Below are 22,840 nucleotides of genomic sequence, written 5' to 3' on the forward strand. Positions count from 1 at the left end.
AGATCTCCACGTTTTGAGGCTTAGAAAATCACCTCCGATCATTTTCAGATCGATGTCTGTATGTGTATGTATGTATGTACGTGATCAATTTTTTTGTCCGCCGATATCTCGAGAACGAGTTACCGGATTTCAATGACTGGGCTCAATCTTCCAAACTTCGAACCGATTAGATTTTGGCTTCGACCAGTTCGGTACCTTTTCAATTATTTAAATAACAAAATTCCAAGAAACCATATAAAAATGACATCTTGAGAATGGAAGAATGGATTTGAATGATAATTGGTAATATGAAGTGTTTTAGGTCGCTGATCATGAATCTAAGGTCAGATTTGCAAAATTTAAATTTCGTGTATTTAATAAGCTAAAAAAAAACCAGAAACATTTGAATTTATTTGAAAATCGGTAAGTACTCGGTAACTACGTGAATCTGATCCCCGACATTTTAATAAAAATTTTTGTCGGTAGCACTCATTTATGCCCATTTTCGTAATTTTTGATTTCGTTTGTACCCCTGAGGGTGCGAACTCAGAGGTGATTAAAAAGGGCTAAAACTAGATCGTTCTTCGTACCTATATATTGATGATAATTGATGATGATGAGGGACAAAATTATTGAGTTAAGAAGTAAAACTTGAGGACTAAACAAAAAGGTATACAAGTTTGTGTTAATTCATTATTTTCGTCTTCATGTTTTTCGTTTACAAAAATTATAACATGTACCCTCAGCATGAACTATGCTAGAATGATTCACATGCCTTGAGGATTACAATAAAATGCAGAAAACTTGCCAATATGAAGCAATGTACCAGACGTGCGTTCCAGATATTTTATGATAAAATGAGGGATCGCGTAAACTCAGCGCGCTGATTATAACGGCACCTTAGCTTTCAAGTCATCCCAAAACTGCAGACGTTCTTTGAAATAAGAATATTCAACGGTGAGAGCGAGATCGGCCATATTTCCGATGCGAAGGTCGTTGTCCGTCGTGATCGAAAACGGTTCCCACTTCGTGTCGCAGCTAAAAGCCGAAGTCGTGGGTCTCCTGGAGATATGTTTTTGAGTTGAGGTTTGAAATGATTGCTAGCAACAGATCGACTCTCATGTTTAACAGCCGAACCAACTCACCCCTCGATAGCAAACGACGTCCACAATTCTATCATAGTGTTCACCATTTCGTAATCTTTCTTGCTTCGAGTTTCGTTAAGATTGGAAAAGGTTGCCGTGTTTGGGAACAGGTATATTAGTTCATCACCGTGCGATACGCCGTAATTCGCCGTATCGCCGCCATACGCGTTCGTTGAGCTCAATACACCACGATAATCGAAGTGGTAAAAATATTGTGGATTCTCAGCCGTTGCAAACTGCTGTCGGAGTGCGTCGTAAACCGGATAGATAAAGTGAACGTCACTCGCGACGACTGTTAAATTCGCGAGTATCTGTGAGATAACAGAATTGTAATTTTTTGTTATTCAAAAGTTTGTTGCAATTGAAATATTCATGCTACCTACCACATTTTTGTCGGCTTCGAAATCTTTGAAGTAGTATGACTTGATAGGTTCAACCCAAGCAGCTCCCGAATCCGGCAAATATTTCCAGTTCAATAAAATAGGTAAAACGTGGTCGAAGTTTGCCAGAAAGTCATCGACCATTGACTTATTTTGATAGAAAGCTGATAGGAATATAAAAACAAGTTTGATAATAAGTTGAAAAACGAAGCACCTTGAAGTTTGTCATCGGTAGTTGGTACAATTTTTTGCTTTATTGCCAAATGATGGTCAAAAAAAGTTCTGCATACGCAGTGCGAGAAATCACGTCAAGTTCTGTGATGCAAATTGCATGAGATTTGACAATCGAAACAAGACGAAGTATATAACACTCGTCTGCAAAAAAAACACTTTTTCTTCTCCTTCTTATTATTATGTGTCATTATAATAGATTTGTCGAATTGAAATATAATAATAAAACATATGTACCAACCACGTATACTTTTGATGTAATGTTTTTTTTTTTTTGTAATAATACTCTATTTTTGCTTACAAATTATAATCAAAGACATAAGACTACGTAAATAGATTAAACTAGTATAAATTCAAAAATAAAACAACAACAAATTATGAATTTTAAACAATAAAAAAAAATAATATCATGTAATGTATACGTGACAGCAAAAAATGGAAAGCAAATATAGATTTGGCGCATTGAAACCTTCGTATATACAATATTTATTTTGTATTTTTTGAATGAGGAGAATTTCGTTGCAGACCTGTGTAATTATTCATTCATGAACACTTGCAAAAACATTGTTCGAATTGAATCAATTCGCTTAGATAAAATCAATCAGGCACCAATAAATTCATCCGCTCGTGATCAAATTCAGATATTGAAAGTTCCTGAGGATCTAAAAAATCTTGATGATTACTTGGTAGCTATGTGTACTTACCAAAAGTCTGAATTAATCCTTCATCTTGGCAGACACCTAAAATCCGAGGCAAAACTTGAACCTGACCATTGCGAATTAAATTTTGGGGACTATCAGTGAGAATGGCACCATCGATATTTGGCTCGTCGGTTGGGCCCCACACGATTGACGGGAATGATCGCCAAGTACTGAATTTCGAGTAAGAACCTAAAATGTCCGAAACATCGACTGTCCGCAAGCATTGAATCAGTGAATCCGTTGATGTATTGGAACAGCCAACATATTTGCCAAGGTCAAATGCTTGGCCAGCATAAGGGCCGCTTGGTCTATAAGACCACGCCCCAAGGCCGGATCCACTTTCCATTATGTATCTGTGGAAGAGCCCTGCAGAAGCAGAAAATAGGTGTTCTAATATCGAAAAGCTACCGATGTATTGCACTTGAAAATATGTACGCCAGACTTTGTCACGAAGGATATGGGCCTTGAGTCGTTATAATTTGGCTGAAGACTCGTTGCCAAGAAACAAAACCCCGCCATAAGTACCTTTTGTATCTGAGTGTCAACTGAATTTGCCCTTACCAATCGTGATATTCGTCATTGTCAGAAGATGGGCTGAAACCGCGCCTGAACTTTCTCCAAACAGCGTCACCTGATCAGGATCGCCGCCAAAGTACTCGACGTTAGCCTGAACCCATTTCAGGGCGAGGACCTGGTCCTTCAAGCCCCAGTTTCCGGAAGCCACCGTGTCACCGGTGCTCAAATATCCTAATGCTGCTAGACGATGGTTGAAGGTTACGAGAATCACATCTTTCTCGAGGAGGTATTCCGGGCCATAAATCGACGAAGTATCGCTTCCGTAGCTGAATTCTCCACCGTGAATGAACACCATCACCGGAAGTAATCGCGAGGTTGTATGTTCGGGAAGCTGAATGCAGAATCGCCTCATTAAACTGACTTACCTCATGTGTCGACATTGTTTATATGATATCTTGACCGTTTGAAGGAGTGAGTTACGTTATTTCCCATTCACAATCACCTTTGGCGTGTACACATTCAGATACAGGCAATCCTCGTCCCCCGTTATTTCGGCGCCTGAGAATGAGACTTGAGAGCATTGATTCGAATTGACACTAGCGTTTCGAATCCCGTTCCAACCACCAGCTGCCACCGGATTCGCGAATCTACCATATCAAAAAGCACATTAAAAATTTATTGGAAACTGCTTCAAATATATAACAGTTTTTTGCATTTAACTCGATCTTGATCACATTTTTTAACTTGATCATCACTGATGTTTGAAAAAAATAACATGTAGACATCAGTGTCGCAGACTCTGAAAATTTTCTAAACGAAATGACAAATTTAGATATAATGATGTCGTTGGACCGAATTCAGAGATATGTTTTTTTTTAACCAAATTCTCTGGTACGATGTTTCTGAAACGAATTTTAATTTACATCGATGTTTTTCTCGCCCGTTTATGTGATGATATCAGCATCCGCATGTCACATCGTGCAATAACTTGAAAACTTTCAAATTCTGGTTACACATATCTATTAAATTTCACATATTCTACAAACCGAAGATTTCCAGTCGGTGGTTGCGCATAAGGAATTCCCAGGAAAGCTGACACACTTCGATTACTGTGCGTCGTCATTATTTTTCCCCGCAGGATTCCTTGACAAATTTTCACTTCAGGTTGATTATTTTTCCTCGCCAAATCACAGCTCGAAAAGAAGAAAATTGCCATGAATAAAAGCAGGATGAGATCCTTCTTCAGGCACCACGACAACGTCGCCATCTCGCGTTCAACTTCAACGCCAGGATACTTGAATCTAATATAAAGCAAAAGAGCGTGTCAATTCAAATCACGAACCAGATAGTGTTAGTTTGATACATCAAATTTAGATATTTCACTACTGTTAAATTTTGAGTACAATAATTAGTGGTATCGGTTTTGAAAGAAGTAACGTTGTTTTGCACCAGGATAGGAATAAAACGAACGGAGCATAGATACATATATACAACTGTTATTTATTGTGATATTATCGAGTTGCACGCACCTGGTACAGAGGCGTTATCACGTATTGGCAATTTACACACAATTGCCTGTCTGAGCTTACATGATTCCAGAATCTTATACGCTCGTACACATATTTGTTTATAAGAGAATTCGAAACACACGTATCAATATCAGCTTGTCGCATATAAAATATGGTATGTAAATTATTATAAAAGCTAAATGTGAATTTACAGTGTGACTTGAAGAACCAGCTATTTGCGTTACATGAATATTCATCCTATGCATTTTTAGTACCTTGCTGCCTAGAAACGTAGATTTTTTTAATTGCATCGAGTGTTTGCATACATAATATTTGAACGCTCCTGAATTAGCCGGGTCAAAATACTCCGCATTTGTTTGCATGTCGTTATTCAAAAATGGTAGTAAATGAATATGCCGAGACGAAAGAACACAGAATGAGTTTAGGTAGATAGCAGATCTAGGAGCAAGGTATAGCAGTCCAACAGAGCGATAACTTGTCCAGCGTTGAGTGCAACATACTCAAAAGTTGTTTGCCAAGTAACTCGAGTTCTTCCGTCCAATATGTAAAACTATACGCTACAGAGCCCAAAAGCTACTGGCGCCTTTTGTGTACTGAGAGCCAGTCCAGAGCCAATAAGAAGACAAAGCTTTTTGGAGGTTCAGGTTTTGGGACCTACTAAGGTCATCAATTACTTGGCGGGCGTCATCAAAGTGTGGAAATATTGGACTTCATTCTTGGGTTTTTTTCAGGTACTCTTTGATAGATCCCGTCTATGCTTTTTAAGAGAGACGAGTGACCGATATACTTTCCCAACTATGCTCTTGACTGGCAGCTCCCTATATTTAATGTAGAAGTGAACCCGAGTGGAAATTGACGTCAGGATTTAGGCTAGGCCCTGTGCTGATATGCCTGACTGCCTCGTCAGGCTGGCTGATAAGGCCCTGATCAAGCTTTTAACGCAGCATTCTAGAATCACCGAATCAATCTGTATTTGTCAGGCCCTGATCAGATTCGATGGTCACGCCCCGGTTGGGCTTGTTTATCAGGCACTCAACATATTTGATGGTCAGGCCCTAGCTGAGTAGAAATTCTAATTCGGTCGGAACCAGGATCTCATCAGGCGTGCCTTATTGGCTGATCAAGTATCGATCACAACTGGATCAGGTCCTCATCAGGCGTTTACAGGATAATTTTACGCACCGGGAAAAATACTGGAATTTTCCAGAATTTTAGTGAATAATTCGTATTTGTGGGGAACATTTTTTCACATTCTTCCCATCCGCTCAGCACGGTATGTCAATTTTAGCGCAACGGAGTAATAAGGCCTTTAAGCGCAGAACGATATCAATTTATTTCGCTGTAACTCTCACTTGTATGAGACCAAAGATTTCTTACGATTACTCTTCGCAGCTGATCCCAATAATCGAAGATGAATCGGTGAATCTCGTTTTTGAAAATTTCAGATTGCTAGAAATCGAAGGGAATTCAACTTGGCATGATTACATTTTTTTTTGTCATCTTCAAACACTCACCGATTCATCTTCGATTATTGATATTACCTGAAAGTAGTAATCGTTAGAATTCTAAGCAGAATAAACTTGTATCGTTTTTCGCCTAACGGTCTTATTATTGCGTCGAACCAAAAGCGCCGTGCCATGCTGATAATGAGAGAATCCGCGTAACTTAATTAAAGTCTCTAATATACTTTAGACGTTCAAATTATTAATGTACCCTGAAATCCTTAACATGATGATAGAAAGCTCTCGCACACATCGCCGTGACTGCAGATTTTATTGATAGAATTTCATATTTCGCAAGCAATAAACAATCATTCATGAAGACTGAAGCACGGTGTTATAAAAAACATACGATAGGTTTGTTATTTCTTCGATATGCAAAGTAACACGAATATGCAAGGTAATACCGGTAATCGATGTTAAAGTATAGAAAAGTGTAAAGTATAAAGAATACACCCTGATTTATCAAGTTCTGTCAAAACACCACTTGATCAGACTTTGGAAAACGATTTGTCAGATTTATTAATTTTTGAAATTACGTAACTAATTATTTAGTTCTATATGTATAGATGCGAAAAGAAAGCTACCGCAAATGAGCAACCGATACCTGTAGGCAGATATCCATAAAGTAATATTTTGTAAAACGATACTTCGTAAAACGTCTGGATGGGTTTTTGCTTAACTTGAAATCTGGATTCTGATTCAGTATGTCCAAACCGTATAAGTATATTCAAATATACCAAAGATTGGTCTATTCTGCCAGACCAGATACTTTTTTTTAATTTGGATGGCTGTGCAATTCACAAAGAAGTCGGTTCCCTTGTGGTGACCAGTCTTAATTCTACTTGAAACTAGTGAGGTGTGTGTGTGTGTGTGTGTGGTTGAGGGATGGATGTCAGAAGGCAGATCTGGTCCAACAGGGGTGGAATATCGTGGGGAACGGTGGCTGACCTTGGAAATATCGAAGTTCCTTCGTCCTCCTCTCGTTTTCTCTCTCACTTTTTCTCTCTGGTGCCTGGGTCACTTTTTTGGGTGTACTTGACGAAGGCTCGAGTCCTACTGAGGCTCGGTATCCGTCCGTACCGCACATCTTTGGTTAATACCCGGTTTTCCTCAGTCATCTTCAACTTCGCTTCGCGAGTTCGGAGCTTATTGTGGAACGCACTTAGTAGTGCAACGTCATAAAGCAATATGAATAAAATCAAATGTCGTCAGAATAAATCATGTGTTTAAACGCCATGAGTACCTTAACCTCTGGAGGGCCGTCCTGGCTTCTTTTGAAGCCAGCAGGTAATTCAGAAGCTTCACCGGCTGTGTTTACTATTTATATACATATGTTAATTAGATATCTGAAAAATGTCGAATTTCAAAGGAAAAATGCCGGCCCTCTAAAGATTCAGCAAATCATCGATGGAGATCGGAAAGAGTATGGAGCCGATGACAAAACCTTGGGAGACAGTAAGTCTCAATATGGTATCCGAATTGTGAAAACTGATAAAGGATTTTTGATAATTCCGAATTAACAATCGCAATTGAAATTTAAAGGCGAAGTAAACAAAAAAAAAAAAAAAAATGAACAATTCTGAATATATTATATGTGCCGAGATACATATGTATAAGTAAAACTGTTCAACGTATTTTACCGACGTGCATGTATCGCATGTCAAATTCAGCAAACAACGTAGTTAATTGAAAGATTTATACATTTTTTCTCCAGCTGTACATTAGAGCCAAAAATATCGACTTGTTTGTCCCTACTTGACTTGTTTTTTCAAAAAAATGAGCCTTAATGTACAAACTTGAAGAAAATCGTGAGTGTGTTTTATTATCGAGTTACAGGACAATGACACAGAAGTCATCCGAGGTTTCAGAATTAGCAGGATGCGAAATGCCGTCTCTAAACCCGCGGAATCGTCTCGTGTTTCATAGCTGCAGGCGTGCACTTTTCTGGCTACTTTTTCCACCACCTGAACCTACCCCACTTAACTCACGACCTCTGATTCTGCAACGCTTAGCGTCGCGACGCCCTTTTCCCGTAACTTTCCGCAGTCGAATTGTGATCACAGAATGAAATACCTTACAGGAATTAATTGTACTGACCACACAGCTGAAGAGGCGAATTAAAAAGGCTGTAAATTTCTTTTTTTTTTCTTTTTTCTTTGAAAGGCATTTAGTCTTTTTTGATTGTCCTCTTCAACTTTGGTTAGAGAATCAAAAGTAATAAAACCCTAAGAATAACCAATAATTTTCAAAATTTCGCCGCACTCCTCGGCAGCACTTGAAAAACTCCATCAGTAGCTACACTTCAACAACCACTTCCACCTACGTACTTCAGACGAAGTGTTTAGCACCGGGCGCTCCGTACCTCTCTACTTCTCTGTTGGTAACATTGGCTTAACCGGAAGACGGAGTACCAACGCGGTCGCGGAAGTCGAGTACGGAGGTGTTACAATCCGGCGGACGCATGAGCGAAGGCAGAATTGAGTCGATTCGCTAAAAGTGCAGAGGCTGCCACAGCCAAGCGAATAACGCCGGTCAAGACGAATTTTGAAAGAAGAAATAGTTTTATCGGATAAAGGTGGCTTTTGTAGAAAAATGATCTATCTTCTCGAAACATTTATTGTAAATAACAACTAAACAAACTTTAGTATTGCATGGAAAGTTTTGAACAAAAGTTATTGAAATTGACAGAATTTCACATTTTACATAACAAGTGCATCGGGACGGGGTTGAAGTTCTGAATTTGAAAAGTTCCGAAAGCGCCCAATTCTGAATTATTTCGTGGTGAAACTTGAAGTAAAGAAATCGAACTTTTACGAAACACCAAAGTTTTGAATGTTCGGTAACCTGGCGGCTCAAAGTTCCGAAAATTCAAGTTACGATAGAGCACAACTTCGAAAAGTAATGTTCCGATAGAGGAAATTTCCGAAAATTAAAATATACCTTACAGCGTAGTTTATTCAACAAATGGGTGTAAAAAATCAGAAAAACCGAAAATCAGAATGAGCAGGATCCCGAACGTAAAAATATCGAAAATCCAAAACAAACAAAATTCAAAGTGGTGAAATTTCACGAAGCCAAAACTTTACAAAACTGAAAATCTTCGATTATTCGGAATTTCGATGTTTCAGATTTTTTTTATTTTCCCACTTTCGACCATTCGAAACTTTGATGTTTCGTCAAAATTTGATTCCTTTACTTCGAATTTCGCTACCAAAAAATTCGGAACTTGGCGGCTTCGGTACTTTTCAAAATCGGAATTTCAACCCCGCCCCAGTGCATTGAGCTTCATCGTCCGTTGTCTCTACCGCCTGGGTTTAACTGCCGTTACACTTGCTCACTCAACTTCTGCACGCACAAGCATATATACATATATATATATATATATGGGGCATTCCATGACATTTGGATCAAGATTCTACGTCGATGTCTCAGATTAGCTTTGTAATTTTTTGTGTGAAAGTAAATGACAAAAAACGAAATCGCGATTTTTTTCAAATTTTTTTGAGCCAACGTTTCTGAAGTATAATTTAAAAACTTGAAAAAGAAACCCAACTTTCTAAAATCGGAAAAAATTTTCGAAAAATCTTATCAAATATAACAATATTTTCGTCACCTATCAGAAGATGAACCTTTTATAACTTCAAAAGATAAATAAGAAAAATGACAATAAATAAATTCCAAAAAACAATATATATATATATATAAATATAAATATTATCATAATATATTTGATTACCTGTAAATCTCCAAATAGACATTTTTCGGCCGATATTATAATGAGCTTTTATGTTCATCCTTATGTGAAAAATGCAATCGGATGACAATAATTTGTTTTCCTCTTTTCCTTATTTATCTTCGGAAGTTATTAAATCTCCATCTTCTAACAGGTGTCAGAAATTTTGTAATATTTTATAAGATTTTTCAGAATTTGTTCGTATTTTACAAAGTTGAAGTTTTCTTTTTTTTTCAATTTTTTTAATTATAGTTCAGATACGCTGGATAAAATTTTGATTGCCTTTTTCATCATGTACTTTCATACAAGAAATGATAAAGCCAATTTGAGACATCGACGTAGAATCTTGATCGAGATTTCATGGAATGCCCCATATATGTATATATATATATCAGCATTGCACTTTGCGATCAACGTCGACAGATGCCGATGATGCTGCGTTTGCTTGCAGGCTCTTCGTTTTTCTACGCAGCTGTAGATCCGCCTGCAAGTATTATATATATTATATAGCGTTTTCATATATATATACATGAAATGTACTGGAGGATAGACAGAGCCTGTCGTCGACGAATAAAGTGTTTCGAGCAATCCTCCGCAATCGCTTTCCTCTCCTACACCGATCTGTACAATATAGGAATCTCGTTTTTTTTTTTTTTTTTTGTACCTTTTCGTATCGTCGATTTGTTGACGAAAATGAGGTGTGGAGGAAACAAATGCAGGGAAGCGTAAGTTAACCGAAATGTATTACAATAACTGTGCAATACAAGAAATGAGAAATGGGGTCAATTCCCATTTCCTTCACGATTTCATTGAGTTTTCTGCACGCCCGATATTTTCTTTACTGAGGGGTGAAAGAGGCTAGATCGTTATTTTGCAATCGCCTCGAATAAAGTTTTCTTTGTGCAACGACGATTCATGATACACATCGTCCTCTCACACAAACCGCTATAATTCATTGATTCGTTTTTTTAATTTATTTAATTTATTTTTTCCAACGCAATAAGTATCATAATTATTCATTATACTTAACGTCGGACGCTCATCTTTTCCCAGAAACTTTCTATTAACCTAAACCAATTTTATAGGGTGTGAGACCCTTTGGAAAACGGCAAAGTATTTTTTTTTTTTTTTTGTTTTTTTTTGAAACACCCTAATTAATACATACGCAGGCCATATTTGTAAATTTATACAAAGTTTTGCAAATTGCAAAGTCATTCTTTGTATCAATCAAGACAATCACTTCAATCAGTCGAGTTTACAACAGCTGCGATACCTCTGTGCTGCACGAATCACTGTTTTATTCTCGTTGTATAAATAACAGTGTAGCTAGTTCCTGTACGTAACTAGTTTAGAACAACTTGGGTCGGTTAATATCTCGTACACGCTTTCGTCACATGCACATAAAATTACGTACACGCGCATCCAGGTCGTATATTGAACCACTTGAGCCGAGGGACGGTACAAAAATAGTCCCTTCACGCAGGGCCATCCGGTTACGCGGCATGGCAGAGACCTGAAATACCGACGCAGGTTTGCGATTTCAAAAGCAAGTTAACCCTTGCCCGAAAATTTTTATTTCAAATTTTGTATCGGTCCAATTTCCTCTTATTCGATTTTTCTTCGAGTACAAGGGACGTTTCTTGTTGTGATTATTCAACTATCTTCAGTTTTTATCACAACCAAAAAACACAAGTTCGGGTTAGAAAATGAAAATGATTATTTTTTTTTTTTATAGTTTTAACGAGAAAATTTCCAGTGTGGTTTTCTGTTCTATTCTCTTTGATTATGGCCACTCTTACTTTGCATATCATTTTCTTGCAACTATTGCGATAATTTGAATACGTTGATGCAACAACAAATTCATGTTAAGGTCTTGTTCAGTTGAAAAAAACTAAACAAAATCAATCATTCAATGTTGCAATAACCAGAAAATACGGTATCGATAAATATAATTACGCCAAATATTTACTTGTACCACAATTTTTGTCTATCTTGATTCATGCAACATTCAAACCGTTTTTAGAGCGAAGCGACACCCATTTTATAACCAGAATTTTCTGGTAACTGTAAGAAATTACGCATCACTCAGCGTAGAATCTGATTTTCTTTTTCCAGTCTCAGTATCGCCGTCCACAATTTATTCGACGTGCATTCCGTTCGTTTGAGCAATCGTCTCAATGGTAATTGGCACTACAGCCACTGATACACACCGCGATACGTTATCGACGTGTCAGTATCCTTTGTGCCCATAGACGCCGAGGTGTATAATTACGCTGCGAATCGGAGTGGCTTGAGCGTTACTCTCTAGTTCATCCGATTGAATAATTTGTACGTCTGTAGAGCGTACCTTGGGCATTGAAGCCTCGTATGGAATTGTAATGTACTTCGTGCTCCCTTTCACTCGACTATTCTTGGTAGAATTACCCTGACCTTTGAAGAGGATTTTAAACGTTATGGAATTTCTTGACTTGTTGTGGAATTGTCGCGCAATTTTGCAAACTACTGTAGAATTTGAAAAAAAAAAAAAAAAACTCCGTGGAATTGTAGCGAATTTAGTTTTTTTTTTAATTCAAACTGTAAGCTAAACTAACAATTCGTTGGAGTTTAATTTGAAAAAATTACATTGCGAAATCTATGAATCTTGTCGATGTGAACGTGCTGACGAAAAATTTCTTTGCAGCGTGTAATTAATCGGTGACGTGTCTCCTTATCACGCGAGTCATTCGGTATCGTTAAATACGTCGAATCGCAAAGTCCGATATGATACATAGTCGCAGATTCGAAGGTATTTTCAACGAATGATCCTATTTCTTATACCGTGAGATTTTTTTTTATTTTTATTTTTATTTTTTTAACATGTTAAATTTTGAAACAGGTTTGGTAATATTTAGAAATATAAATTACAACAATGTATTTTATAATATTCAACGGAAGCGCGTGGAACAGGAACTGAGATATCATTTTATCGTGACGTCACAAGTGGTTTTTCAATCCGTAAGAGATTAGAATGTTCATCGCGGATGCGGCAGATAATTATGAATAATAACGGTTTGTGAATGAGAAAACTTGTGCGTGAAGGTTGTATAGTTTGATATGCATATGCATACAATATGAATACAGAGCTTGCTTCGATATTCATTATTCACGTTCTAATTCCCAGACAATTTCACAACCCGTTACTGCGTGGTAAAATGGACGCAAATGGTTTATTACCTATACTAGCTTCTAACAATTATCCGACTGCAAGAAAAATTCTAGGAGATGTTTATTACTATACCGGCTAATAAAATATGATTGCACGTACACCGTTATCGGTGAAATTTTTTAAAACCGCTTGAAGTTTGAAATTTTATAGGAATACTTTGCGAAACCTCGTAAAAAATCTCAAAAGTATCCGGAAATTGTTGTACGAAATTATAATTTCTCGAAACTTTTCATTAGCTGATGAAATTTGTGAAAACATTTCAAGGTTTTGGGTGCATCGTTAAAATCACGTAAAATTTCTTTAAATCTCGGACGGAGTTTTTAAGAATGTTCCGAAATTTCTTGAATTTTACGTAGCGAAATCGTCTAAATTCAGAAATGTTGGCATCTGCAGATGTACGTGAAAATCTGTAGATATAATTTTTTTCTTCTTAATTTTGCAACACCATGCTTAAAAGAAGAAATTGTAAAAAAATTCAACAAATGAAACAACGGATGAATTCTTTTTGGTTTTTTTTTTTTTTTTTTAGTTTCAATTCTTTTCAACGATTCATTCCTTTAAAAAATCTGCACTATGAATCCCTAGTTGAATGATGATAAATAATTGTTGTACTGTTGTACACCAATCATCACAGAATACTTTGGATACACGTATAATTGTTTGCAGTGATGCATCGATACCAAAACTCGGCGTTAAATAAAGTGTAATTGAAATCGGTCATTCGCTGAACCTAATTAAAGATCTTGTTATTGTATTGTATATTGATCTTGTTAAATTATACGTGAATAATTATCAAATTCACAAATTTCAATTAATGAAGCCCAGTAAATAAATACTTTACAACAATCATATTATCTCACAGATTTTCAATGTAGTTCGTTACACTTGTACATCGGTTCAGAATCATAGATCATAATTAATTGTTTATGAGAATATTTGTTTTTTTTTTTCAATATAATATAAATACATCGATTATAGCTATAGCTGTCACTCTGCGCTATACCGTGTTTTCTGATTAATCGATTAGTTAGAAAAAAAGCAATCAATGTTGATCGATTTGTGGACAATTCATTTTCCAAAGAATTCGTAAGCTTGTTCACCTAATTAAAATTGGACGAACTGTGATATACGAGTATACATTTGGCGATGATAAAGTGATCGCAAAATACTGTAACTTCTCAATAGTTATAATTCATAGTTGAATAATTATAACTGTTTTAAATTTTTGATTAAACACACTTGAAAGCAAATTAACTTGTATAAACATTTTTTCACTTTTGTGTCTTTAATTAATTTTTCAAAAAACAATTTACCCATACCTGCCAATAATATATGGGGGAAAAAAAAGAAATGCAAGGTCGCATTCTTTTATACCATGTAAAAAATTATTATGTTTTGTTTCGTCACGGTTCACCGAATCCCAAACAATTCGAAAATTGCAAAATAACGGATTTCCTCGTTACAATCGTAGCGTTACTAACGTCAACGTGATAAAAATAAACGGTGGCGAACGCCTTTCTCGATACTGCCAAGCATACTATCTCCGTAACCAAGGACTATCATTTCGACCGCAGTTTTCCTCTTCGTTCATTCCAATCCTTCGTACTTTGTTACGGTGGATTTTTTCCACTCGGTCAGAGTATTTTATCATATTAGGTACAAACTTGGCACGACGACTGTCACGTGATTCGCTCGGAGGCTAAACACCTCTGCTCACGATGAAAAGAGGACAAATCAAGTATTGACGTTTCCACAAGCTCGAGAGCCACGCAAACAAAATTGCAACTCTAGCACTTACCTTTTTTTCCCTCCTTCTTTTGCCACTCGGTTTTTCTGCCGGCATGCCGCAGTGCGCCTCTTGAATTTACACTGACAAAAAAAGTCCAGGAAGTGGATTCAAGAGATGTTTCAACAGTTCGGACAAGACACTCCGTCTAGTCTGTGCTGTACTTGAAGCTCCGGCGTCGGATCAAATATTTGCCAAAATTACTTCACACGTCGATAAATCGCGTATCGTATACACTTTTGGTAAATGAATTTGTCCGAATTAATATCAGTTCATGGTTTAGTGTAATTACGAATTCATTAATCGCGCTCGTTGCGAATATCTTCAGTTACACATACTTTAGTTAAGAATTATACAATCGCGATTAACAATGTTCATTTCCGACCACACAATTAAAAAACAAAATTCGGCCGTATAGAACTGACTTGATTTTACAAATGCGAACGTAATATTAAAATTGACAAAGTGTTGGTGAAGTCACGTGTTGAAACAAGGTACATGAAAATCCACTCGATCCAGCAAGACCAGACGACTTAATTACACCGATCGTGTCCCTTGGCCTCCAGCTGAATTCAATTTATAGCCTCCTGTCCACGCTGTGACTTGCAGTGAAAGAATACATACGAGGAAGAAGGATAAAATTAACGATCGAACTGTTAAACTTTGAAGTGACATAACGCTTAACGTTAATTATTCACATCCTCGTTGTACATTCCGGCTGAATTGTAATCGTCGACCGTTGAAACAAAAAACGTGTCAAATGAACTTCATTGTGAAACTATGTTACAATTTATCTAACTATTTTACCACGAAACTCCATAATGTTTTATTTAATTATACCGCGTGTATACTTAACCCTTTCAAGGACGGTGTTGCGTATATGCAACACCGGATTATTATCAGTTTTTATAGTGCTATGGGTACGTTTTAGCAATGATGAGCAAGTAATTTAGTTTCTCAGACTCTTATATACCTCACTTTTCTAATGCACCGTGTGTTCTAATTCAAGAAGTTCACGATACTTCGTTAATAAACAACCAATGTGCAAAAACACTATTTTTAGTTTCAGAATGAAATCGGTTTTCATTGGATTAAAACCAAATTTCGTATACTGAGGTTTTTGAAGTCGCTGATTACGGATCAGGTATGAAAACTTGAAAATTCGCAATGGCGGATCCGATATGGCGAACGACAGGTTAAAAATTGCAATTGTTTGGAATAAATTTCTTTTACCTTATTACATATATGTATATAAAATTTGTCATCGAAAGTATTCTGGATGATCTTTTTTTTTTTTTTTTTTATTGGTCGTATCGTTTCCTTTCCGAATCTGATATTAATAAAACAAGCCGCCATATTGAATCCGCCATTTAAAATTTTTCAATTCTGACTGTAGAAAACAAACCGGCGTCCTCAAAAACACATTCATCCTTGTGCAAATTGAAAGAAAAAAGTCTGACTTGGTAAAAAATGGCCGCCATACTGAATCCGCCATTTTGAGTTTTTCAATTCCGACCACAGAATCGTAATCAGTGACCCCAAAAATCTATACTTCACCGATGATTTTATGCTTCATGCAAATGAAAAATATCCCCCTGATAGGGTGAAACTATTTCACAACACATAATAAACTTATATATATATATATATATATATTACGTATTGTTTCAATTATCGATTACGACAAAAATTTCTTAAGGAAAGACAAAGTGAGAGCCCGTTGTTCTCGACCTTGCACTTTGGTATATGAACTCGGAGCAAAAGTAGTTGACCCTTATAATTCGCTATGACTTGCCAAAGCTGCGATTACGGTCTGCGCGGAGGAACGAGTACTTTGTGTTTCATGTACACCATATGGCGGACATGTGCTACGGGGTTTTCATTACTTGCACATCGTGTTGGTGGGTGTATAACTGGCAGGGAGGGCGATGGTTGAAGCATAGGCGTGTATCACATACACATTGATCGATGCTGCATGAATACGGGAGAAGGAATAAATTTTTCTCCAACTTTTTTCCTCGATTAAATATTGGGGTGATAATTTTCAGGATAAAATTTATTCGAGAGACAAATAAAAAAAATTATCTCGAGTCTTCTGCAGAAGACACGTAATAAGTTTATACTTGAAATTGAAATTGAAAGAAGAAACGTTGAAATTAACAGATTTACGGGAAGTTTGATCTAGCTTCTTCAGAGAAAATAATGTCGCAGAACTGACAAAGTATAAAGCTAATCGTATTTTACTGCATTTTTCTACTCTGCTTACAATGAGTGATGAAATGATCGTTTTCAAAATTTAGAAAACGAAAGAACATTCTTGCAATTGCGCTTGTCTGATCGTTTGAAAAATCTTTAGAAAATCGATGGTAACGCTGTTCTAGTCTTGGTATATGGTTGCTAAAACTAATCATTTTTCAGAGTATGACTAAAATTTTTCACTCTATAGCGATAGAAAAATGTCTAAAATATTATTTGAGCCACGCAAACGATTTTTCGTATCCGATGCGTCTATAAAACGAGATAAAAATTCTCGAGAACAAAAGTTCTTAACTCGATGTTTTGGCACATCGAAACGTCATTGGAATTACGCTGTTGCTAGCTTGTAATATTACATCATACACGCGTTATCTGCGTCTCAGCGGTAAATTTCCTTCAGGGTCGCTAACTAATTACATCGATTGAATATCCGACGACAAGCCTACTTATTATAATATTGTGCCAAGCAAATTTAGGTGTGTTACTTGATTCGGTTCTACCGACATTTTTAGCCACTTATCAGACCACGTGATGAATGAAGCCCATGCTGCAAAGAGAATAAATACATAGGTACACACGTACGTTCATATATGCGTAACTTGTTGCCTCGTCTTGTCTATTATAGTTTCTATTACACCCGTATGTCATGTCAATATATTGTGGCAGTATAAATTACCGCAGCACTTCAGTGCAATCTGAACCCTATAAGACTACGAATTGTATTTTCAGGCTCTACAAACTCGATGTATTATAAGTTGTAAGTTGAGTTGCGTGAGTAAGTTGAGATGCGTTTTCAGGAAATAGTGTAAAACACGTTCTGGCACGAATTTCGGTGTGTGTGTGTTTGGTGTGTGCTTGCAAAGTATGCAAAGACTCTCGATGAACTATGAACTAATCGCCTTCTAGGTTATTCTATAGTCTACCTTACGTCAGCCGTTGTGTATTGTTAATGCGTACATTATACACGTACGTACGTAACAGCGTATACAGCCTATGCATACGTTTATAACCTATGCGGATACAGTAGAACCTCGATTATACGACTTAATTGGGACCGAATCTAGTTTGGATAATCAAAAGTTCGAATAACCGAAATGCAGCCTTTATCTTAAGGCATAACAATATGTGCAATACAAACTTGAATTGACAAACAGTCCGTACTGAAAATCGAAATACACATTGAGCCTCTTTCAAACACCAAAAGTTTATTTTATTACTTTGGCTTTATACAGCCGTCTATTGTCAAATGACGAACGGCTGCTCCACATTTTCTACCGAGCAACAATGTACATTTTGCGTCAAAAATGTATTCTGCCAAGCCGACGTTCGGATAAATTTAAGCCATTGTTCGGATAATCGAGGTTCTACTGTACTCGAATTGCGGTATCCGTTGTTTCGTAACAATGTTATTACACACAGCTTGGCATAGTAGTAAGTGTGGCGTAGCTGTGACCTTTTACCTTCGAACACCCGTTCGAAGTTATTAGTATTATATTACCGCCACATCAGGCAGGCCGTAAACCATAAAAGAGAACGCTGCTGTTTTATACCTGTGATCAATTATACCGAACAGCTGTTACGGATGAAAATAAGGTCATGATTTTATTGTTGTCTTTTCACTTGTTGAATATCTTTTTTTACCATCGCGTATTGTTGAAACGGTTGTTGTATGACTAACAAATTTAGAAGATAATTGAGCAAGATTTTTATTTATTTTTCTATACGCTGTATGTGAGTTAACGGCATACAAGAAATAATTTAAATCGCTTTGTTGCAATGTGTTTTGAGGAAAAGCGCAGACTGAGAGAAAGAAAATTGAAAATCGTTGAATATACCATGTACATGGAAAAACTTGTTTCGTTGATTGAAGTAAATGTGGATTAACTGGATAAACCGCATTGTTTACTATTTTTATAACTAATTTTTATCGAATCAAATGACATTGCTTTAAGTGAGGGGAAAAAAACATTCCATTCGACGTATCATTCGGTACATTATTAATTGAAAGATATTTTAAAAGTGGTGTCACGCACTGAGAGAAATTTTTAGTTTCGGTTACCGCTCAGTCCTTAAGTATTTTCATTTTTTACCAAAATCGAAAAATACAGTTCTAGGCACAAAATGAAAGTTAGTTTTCTAGCTATTACTGGAAAGTCTAGTATTCCTTACTATTCCTTCTCATTACGATCACGATTACGATACTTTCTTGTAACTGTTGCGAAAATTTAATGCTTGTGCAACAATAAATTGACGTTAAAGCCTTGTTTAACTAAAAAAGTACGGTAAACCTCAGAAACTGGTTTTGCGTTGCAATTACCAAAAAAGGATCGACAATATCGCAAAATGGTTACGCGTATCTCGTTTTTCGTAATCCCAACAATATTCGAACAGTTTTTTTCAACGATACTTGCTTTGCTGAATTTTTCTCGTTACTATAACAAATGAAATTTTTCTCAGTGCGTGACCAATTTAAGAGATTTCACGAAAATCCGTCTTATTCTTTCGTAAAACATCGAATTCGATTCGACATTTTTTGTGATATGATCGTTTTGACGTTAAAAAGAGCGCTCTAATCAGTCATAGCATGAATTAATAATCGAATAATTTACATTAATATAACCTCAAAGCTGATTGTCTTACGGCGAAATAAATATGTAAATAAGAAATCTGTACGATATTTATTCAGCCCCGTAGCTAACGAGAGCGTACTCTCGGACAATAGCACGACTATTTTACGAAAAATTCCAAATAGATTCAAATTTTTACGAAAAAATGAAACGGTTTCCGATAAAAACTCTGAAGTTGACGACGCGACATGACGCTGTGTAAAAAAAGAAACAAAATAACAAAGAATAATAAACACCTTGACCGATACTTTCTCACGATGAAACACTGAACTGTTCCTTCTACAATTTCATTAATGATGCTGAAGTAAGTAACGTTTTAAAAAAAATCTTAATTTCGCAATATAAGTAATGTCTGAAAAGCGGCGAACCATAATAAAGTACAACATACCCAATATTTCGGAAACTTGGTTAATTCCAAGTCATTAAAAAATTGCAAAAAAATGATAGATAGCGCTCCAACCTTCCGTCTCACTTTCGTTATTGGGACAAATTGCAGGTGGTGAATGAACGAGTGAACCGGCGTGCGTACTACTTACTATGTATTATATATACAGCCGAATGCGTATGGTATTAGGCACATATCCCCATATATACTACGAGGCCGAGATAACAAGCCGGAGACAGCGAGTGTGATACGTGCATGCATGTACCTACGTACTACCTACGTGCATGCTGATTGTGAGTAAGGTGAACGCAAGGGGTTGTGATGCGGGGTTTGCTCGCGTGACTCACGCCTGCTTGCTTCCCGTTCGCGTGTACATATTCACGTATACCTTGGTACATATGTACGTACTACTACGATATGTAATCTACGAGCTAGTCTCACTGCGGCAGCTGTTGGCTGTCGCTGCTACGAGTTGAGTCGTGCTGGCAATTTTCCATTCGCCTTTTTACTCCTTAATACTCTCACAACTACCGAGAGCGCACACAACACGGCATCATATTCAACATCAAAAGCATTGCTTAAGCGAGAAACGTTTTTGAGATGAGAGTTTTGCTGCATTTTTTTTTTTTTTTTTTGCAGAAATAGAACTGACAATAAGACAACTCGCTGCGGAAAGATTTATATATATGTTCAGTTTGTATGAGGTAAATGGTTTAACAATTTTTACTGCTGAATATACTTCTATCAGTTTGGCGAATAATTGTTTTGAAAGTCGATGCGTTGTATTGAATTCGAAAAACTTGGATACGTCTATCGAAAAAAATTATACAACTTGTTGTATATTTATTTCTAATAGCTAATGACGAATGAGTTGGATTTAAGTTAGTCAGGAGCAAGTTCAAACCTTTGTCGATACCCGTTATTTTTGTAATAATTATTGAAACAAGATATTTCGGTATTTGAAAATGAAAAGAAATAAAAATCAAGTAACACCCTCCTAGAGAAAAATAACGTTATAAATATCGAACGCTAATCGGAGTAAAAACCGTACGTAATATTCAGCTTTCATGTCTTTCATACTATTGTTACAAAGGGTGAAATCACCCGTTTCTTCCCCCTTTATAACAATCTTGTAGTTAACGTAAATAAAAAAAGTTCAAGAGTTTATATCTCATAAAATGAATAAGGTTGCTGCGTCAACTAGTATTATTGAAAAAACAGTCTCGTTGCCGACTTTAAACAGTAATCACACATTTTACCATTAAAGCATTTTTCTTAACAAGCTCTCGGACCAAATTATGTATCGTAACCTAAAGAAAGTTACACTGTGATAATGTATCGCGAAAACAATTGATTCAGTTCTATGATTGCATAGTATAATATAGAGCTAATCCTCGTATCTTCACGCTAAAAAGGTGAGGAAAAACTTGTCGGTATTCCCGCCGGGATCGGAAGCGAAGCGTGCAGACAGCTCATGACGATAAATTTTCGAAACACGTCATTTGCTAATTCACCTATACATTTTTTGCACATATATCTATTTTATTAGACGCAGAGTCCGGCTGATCCTCCCCAGCTTGTAATTGAATCGGTTCGAGTTTCGATCCTTGATTAATTAATTAGTACGTCGATCCACGCACCGCGTTTCGGGTGAGAATATAATGAAATTTCCGCAAATTACCGGTATGGAACTTCCGGCGACCGAGGGGAACGTCAACCCGCTTCTTCTCCTCTGTACCCCACCCGTGACGTCACTTCCGATTACATTCGTGCGCGTAAAGACGACGGGTCATTCCCTCGGCAATCAAACGAATCGTTTCGATTTATTTATACGGATATTCTGCGATTATAAACGATTTCTACCTTATCGATTTGCAGATTATCGTTGATCCCTTTCAGTGTTATTATGATAAGTGATTTCTGTACTCTTACCCTTGATTTTTCCGATGACTTTCTACCGTTCTAGGTGATTTTTCAGTGATCACCCAATCGAATGTATTATATATATACGAGTATATAAAATCACATTGTTGGAAATCACGACGAATCACCAGAAATTATCTATAAAGCCCAAACGTTATTCGGAAATCAATGAAAGCGTACAATATGACGGGACAAAAATGAGTAGAATATCAATTATCTGTAACAATTTTTTTTCCTTTACCGAAATTATATAATTACAACAATTCCCAACACTTAATTGAGAATCTGGTTTCCAATCGTCAAACTCATGACTTCCTCGTATGGACGGTTGTAATATCTGTGTTCAACAGTTTCGACGAGTTCTGATACGTCGTTCTTATCTGTTACGTCTCTACGAGTCTCTACGTGATTTCTGGACGGCGAACGCTGAACGCTTTTATACGTGAACAAGAGTTTGTTATTACATATTACGCGCTGCAGCAGTTCGTTTAGCGACCCCTTGACCCTTTTCCTCGGTCGTTGGACGGCCCAAGTGTTCTGCCCTAATTCTTGCCGCAACATGTCAAACGCCTGACAGAAGAGCAGTTATTTATTTATTATTATTTTGTTACCTTATCGAGTAACTTGCTCGACTCAAGTATCGTGTTACTATAACTTGAATTTTCTAAGAACCGGCTACAACTCTACTATTAGACACGTGTTATAATATTCATATTAGTAACGGATATGACGAAAGTTTGAGATGAATCAATTCACTAATCTTACACGGTGTGCAGAACAAAATATCTTAGATATTAATAAATTACAATACGATAATAATGCTAATACGTACCGGTCAAGAACGTATTAAACAAAGAAAAACAGTTTGTGACACTAAACACAAATTTTTTTTCAAATCAAGTTATGTTCGAAAATTGAATACCAATTTTTATAAACTCTGTG

General features: G+C 36.6%; 2 protein-coding genes across 2 annotated transcripts in view; one reads left to right on the forward strand and one right to left on the reverse strand.

The window, feature by feature from the left end:
• The window catches only part of LOC107223839 (wiskott-Aldrich syndrome protein family member 3), a 45,872-nt gene that overhangs the window by 13,660 nt on the left and 9,372 nt on the right, over nucleotides 1-22,840 (forward strand). The gene's annotated exons all lie outside the window — the stretch shown is intronic.
• LOC107223835 (esterase E4-like) lies at nucleotides 659-4,494 on the reverse strand. The gene is made up of 8 exons (XM_046746831.1): nucleotides 4,482-4,494; nucleotides 3,999-4,253; nucleotides 3,455-3,599; nucleotides 2,998-3,343; nucleotides 2,440-2,802; nucleotides 1,508-1,668; nucleotides 1,125-1,435; nucleotides 659-1,041 (listed from the first exon to the last, which is right to left on the reverse strand). The coding sequence occupies exons 2-8, from the start codon at nucleotides 4,217-4,219 to the stop codon at nucleotides 867-869; spliced, it is 1,722 nt and encodes a 573-aa protein (XP_046602787.1). The 5' UTR covers nucleotides 4,220-4,253; nucleotides 4,482-4,494; the 3' UTR covers nucleotides 659-866.

The sequence above is a fragment of the Neodiprion lecontei genome, chromosome 1, assembly GCF_021901455.1.
Source record: "Neodiprion lecontei isolate iyNeoLeco1 chromosome 1, iyNeoLeco1.1, whole genome shotgun sequence".
Lineage (NCBI taxonomy): Eukaryota > Metazoa > Arthropoda > Insecta > Hymenoptera > Diprionidae > Neodiprion > Neodiprion lecontei.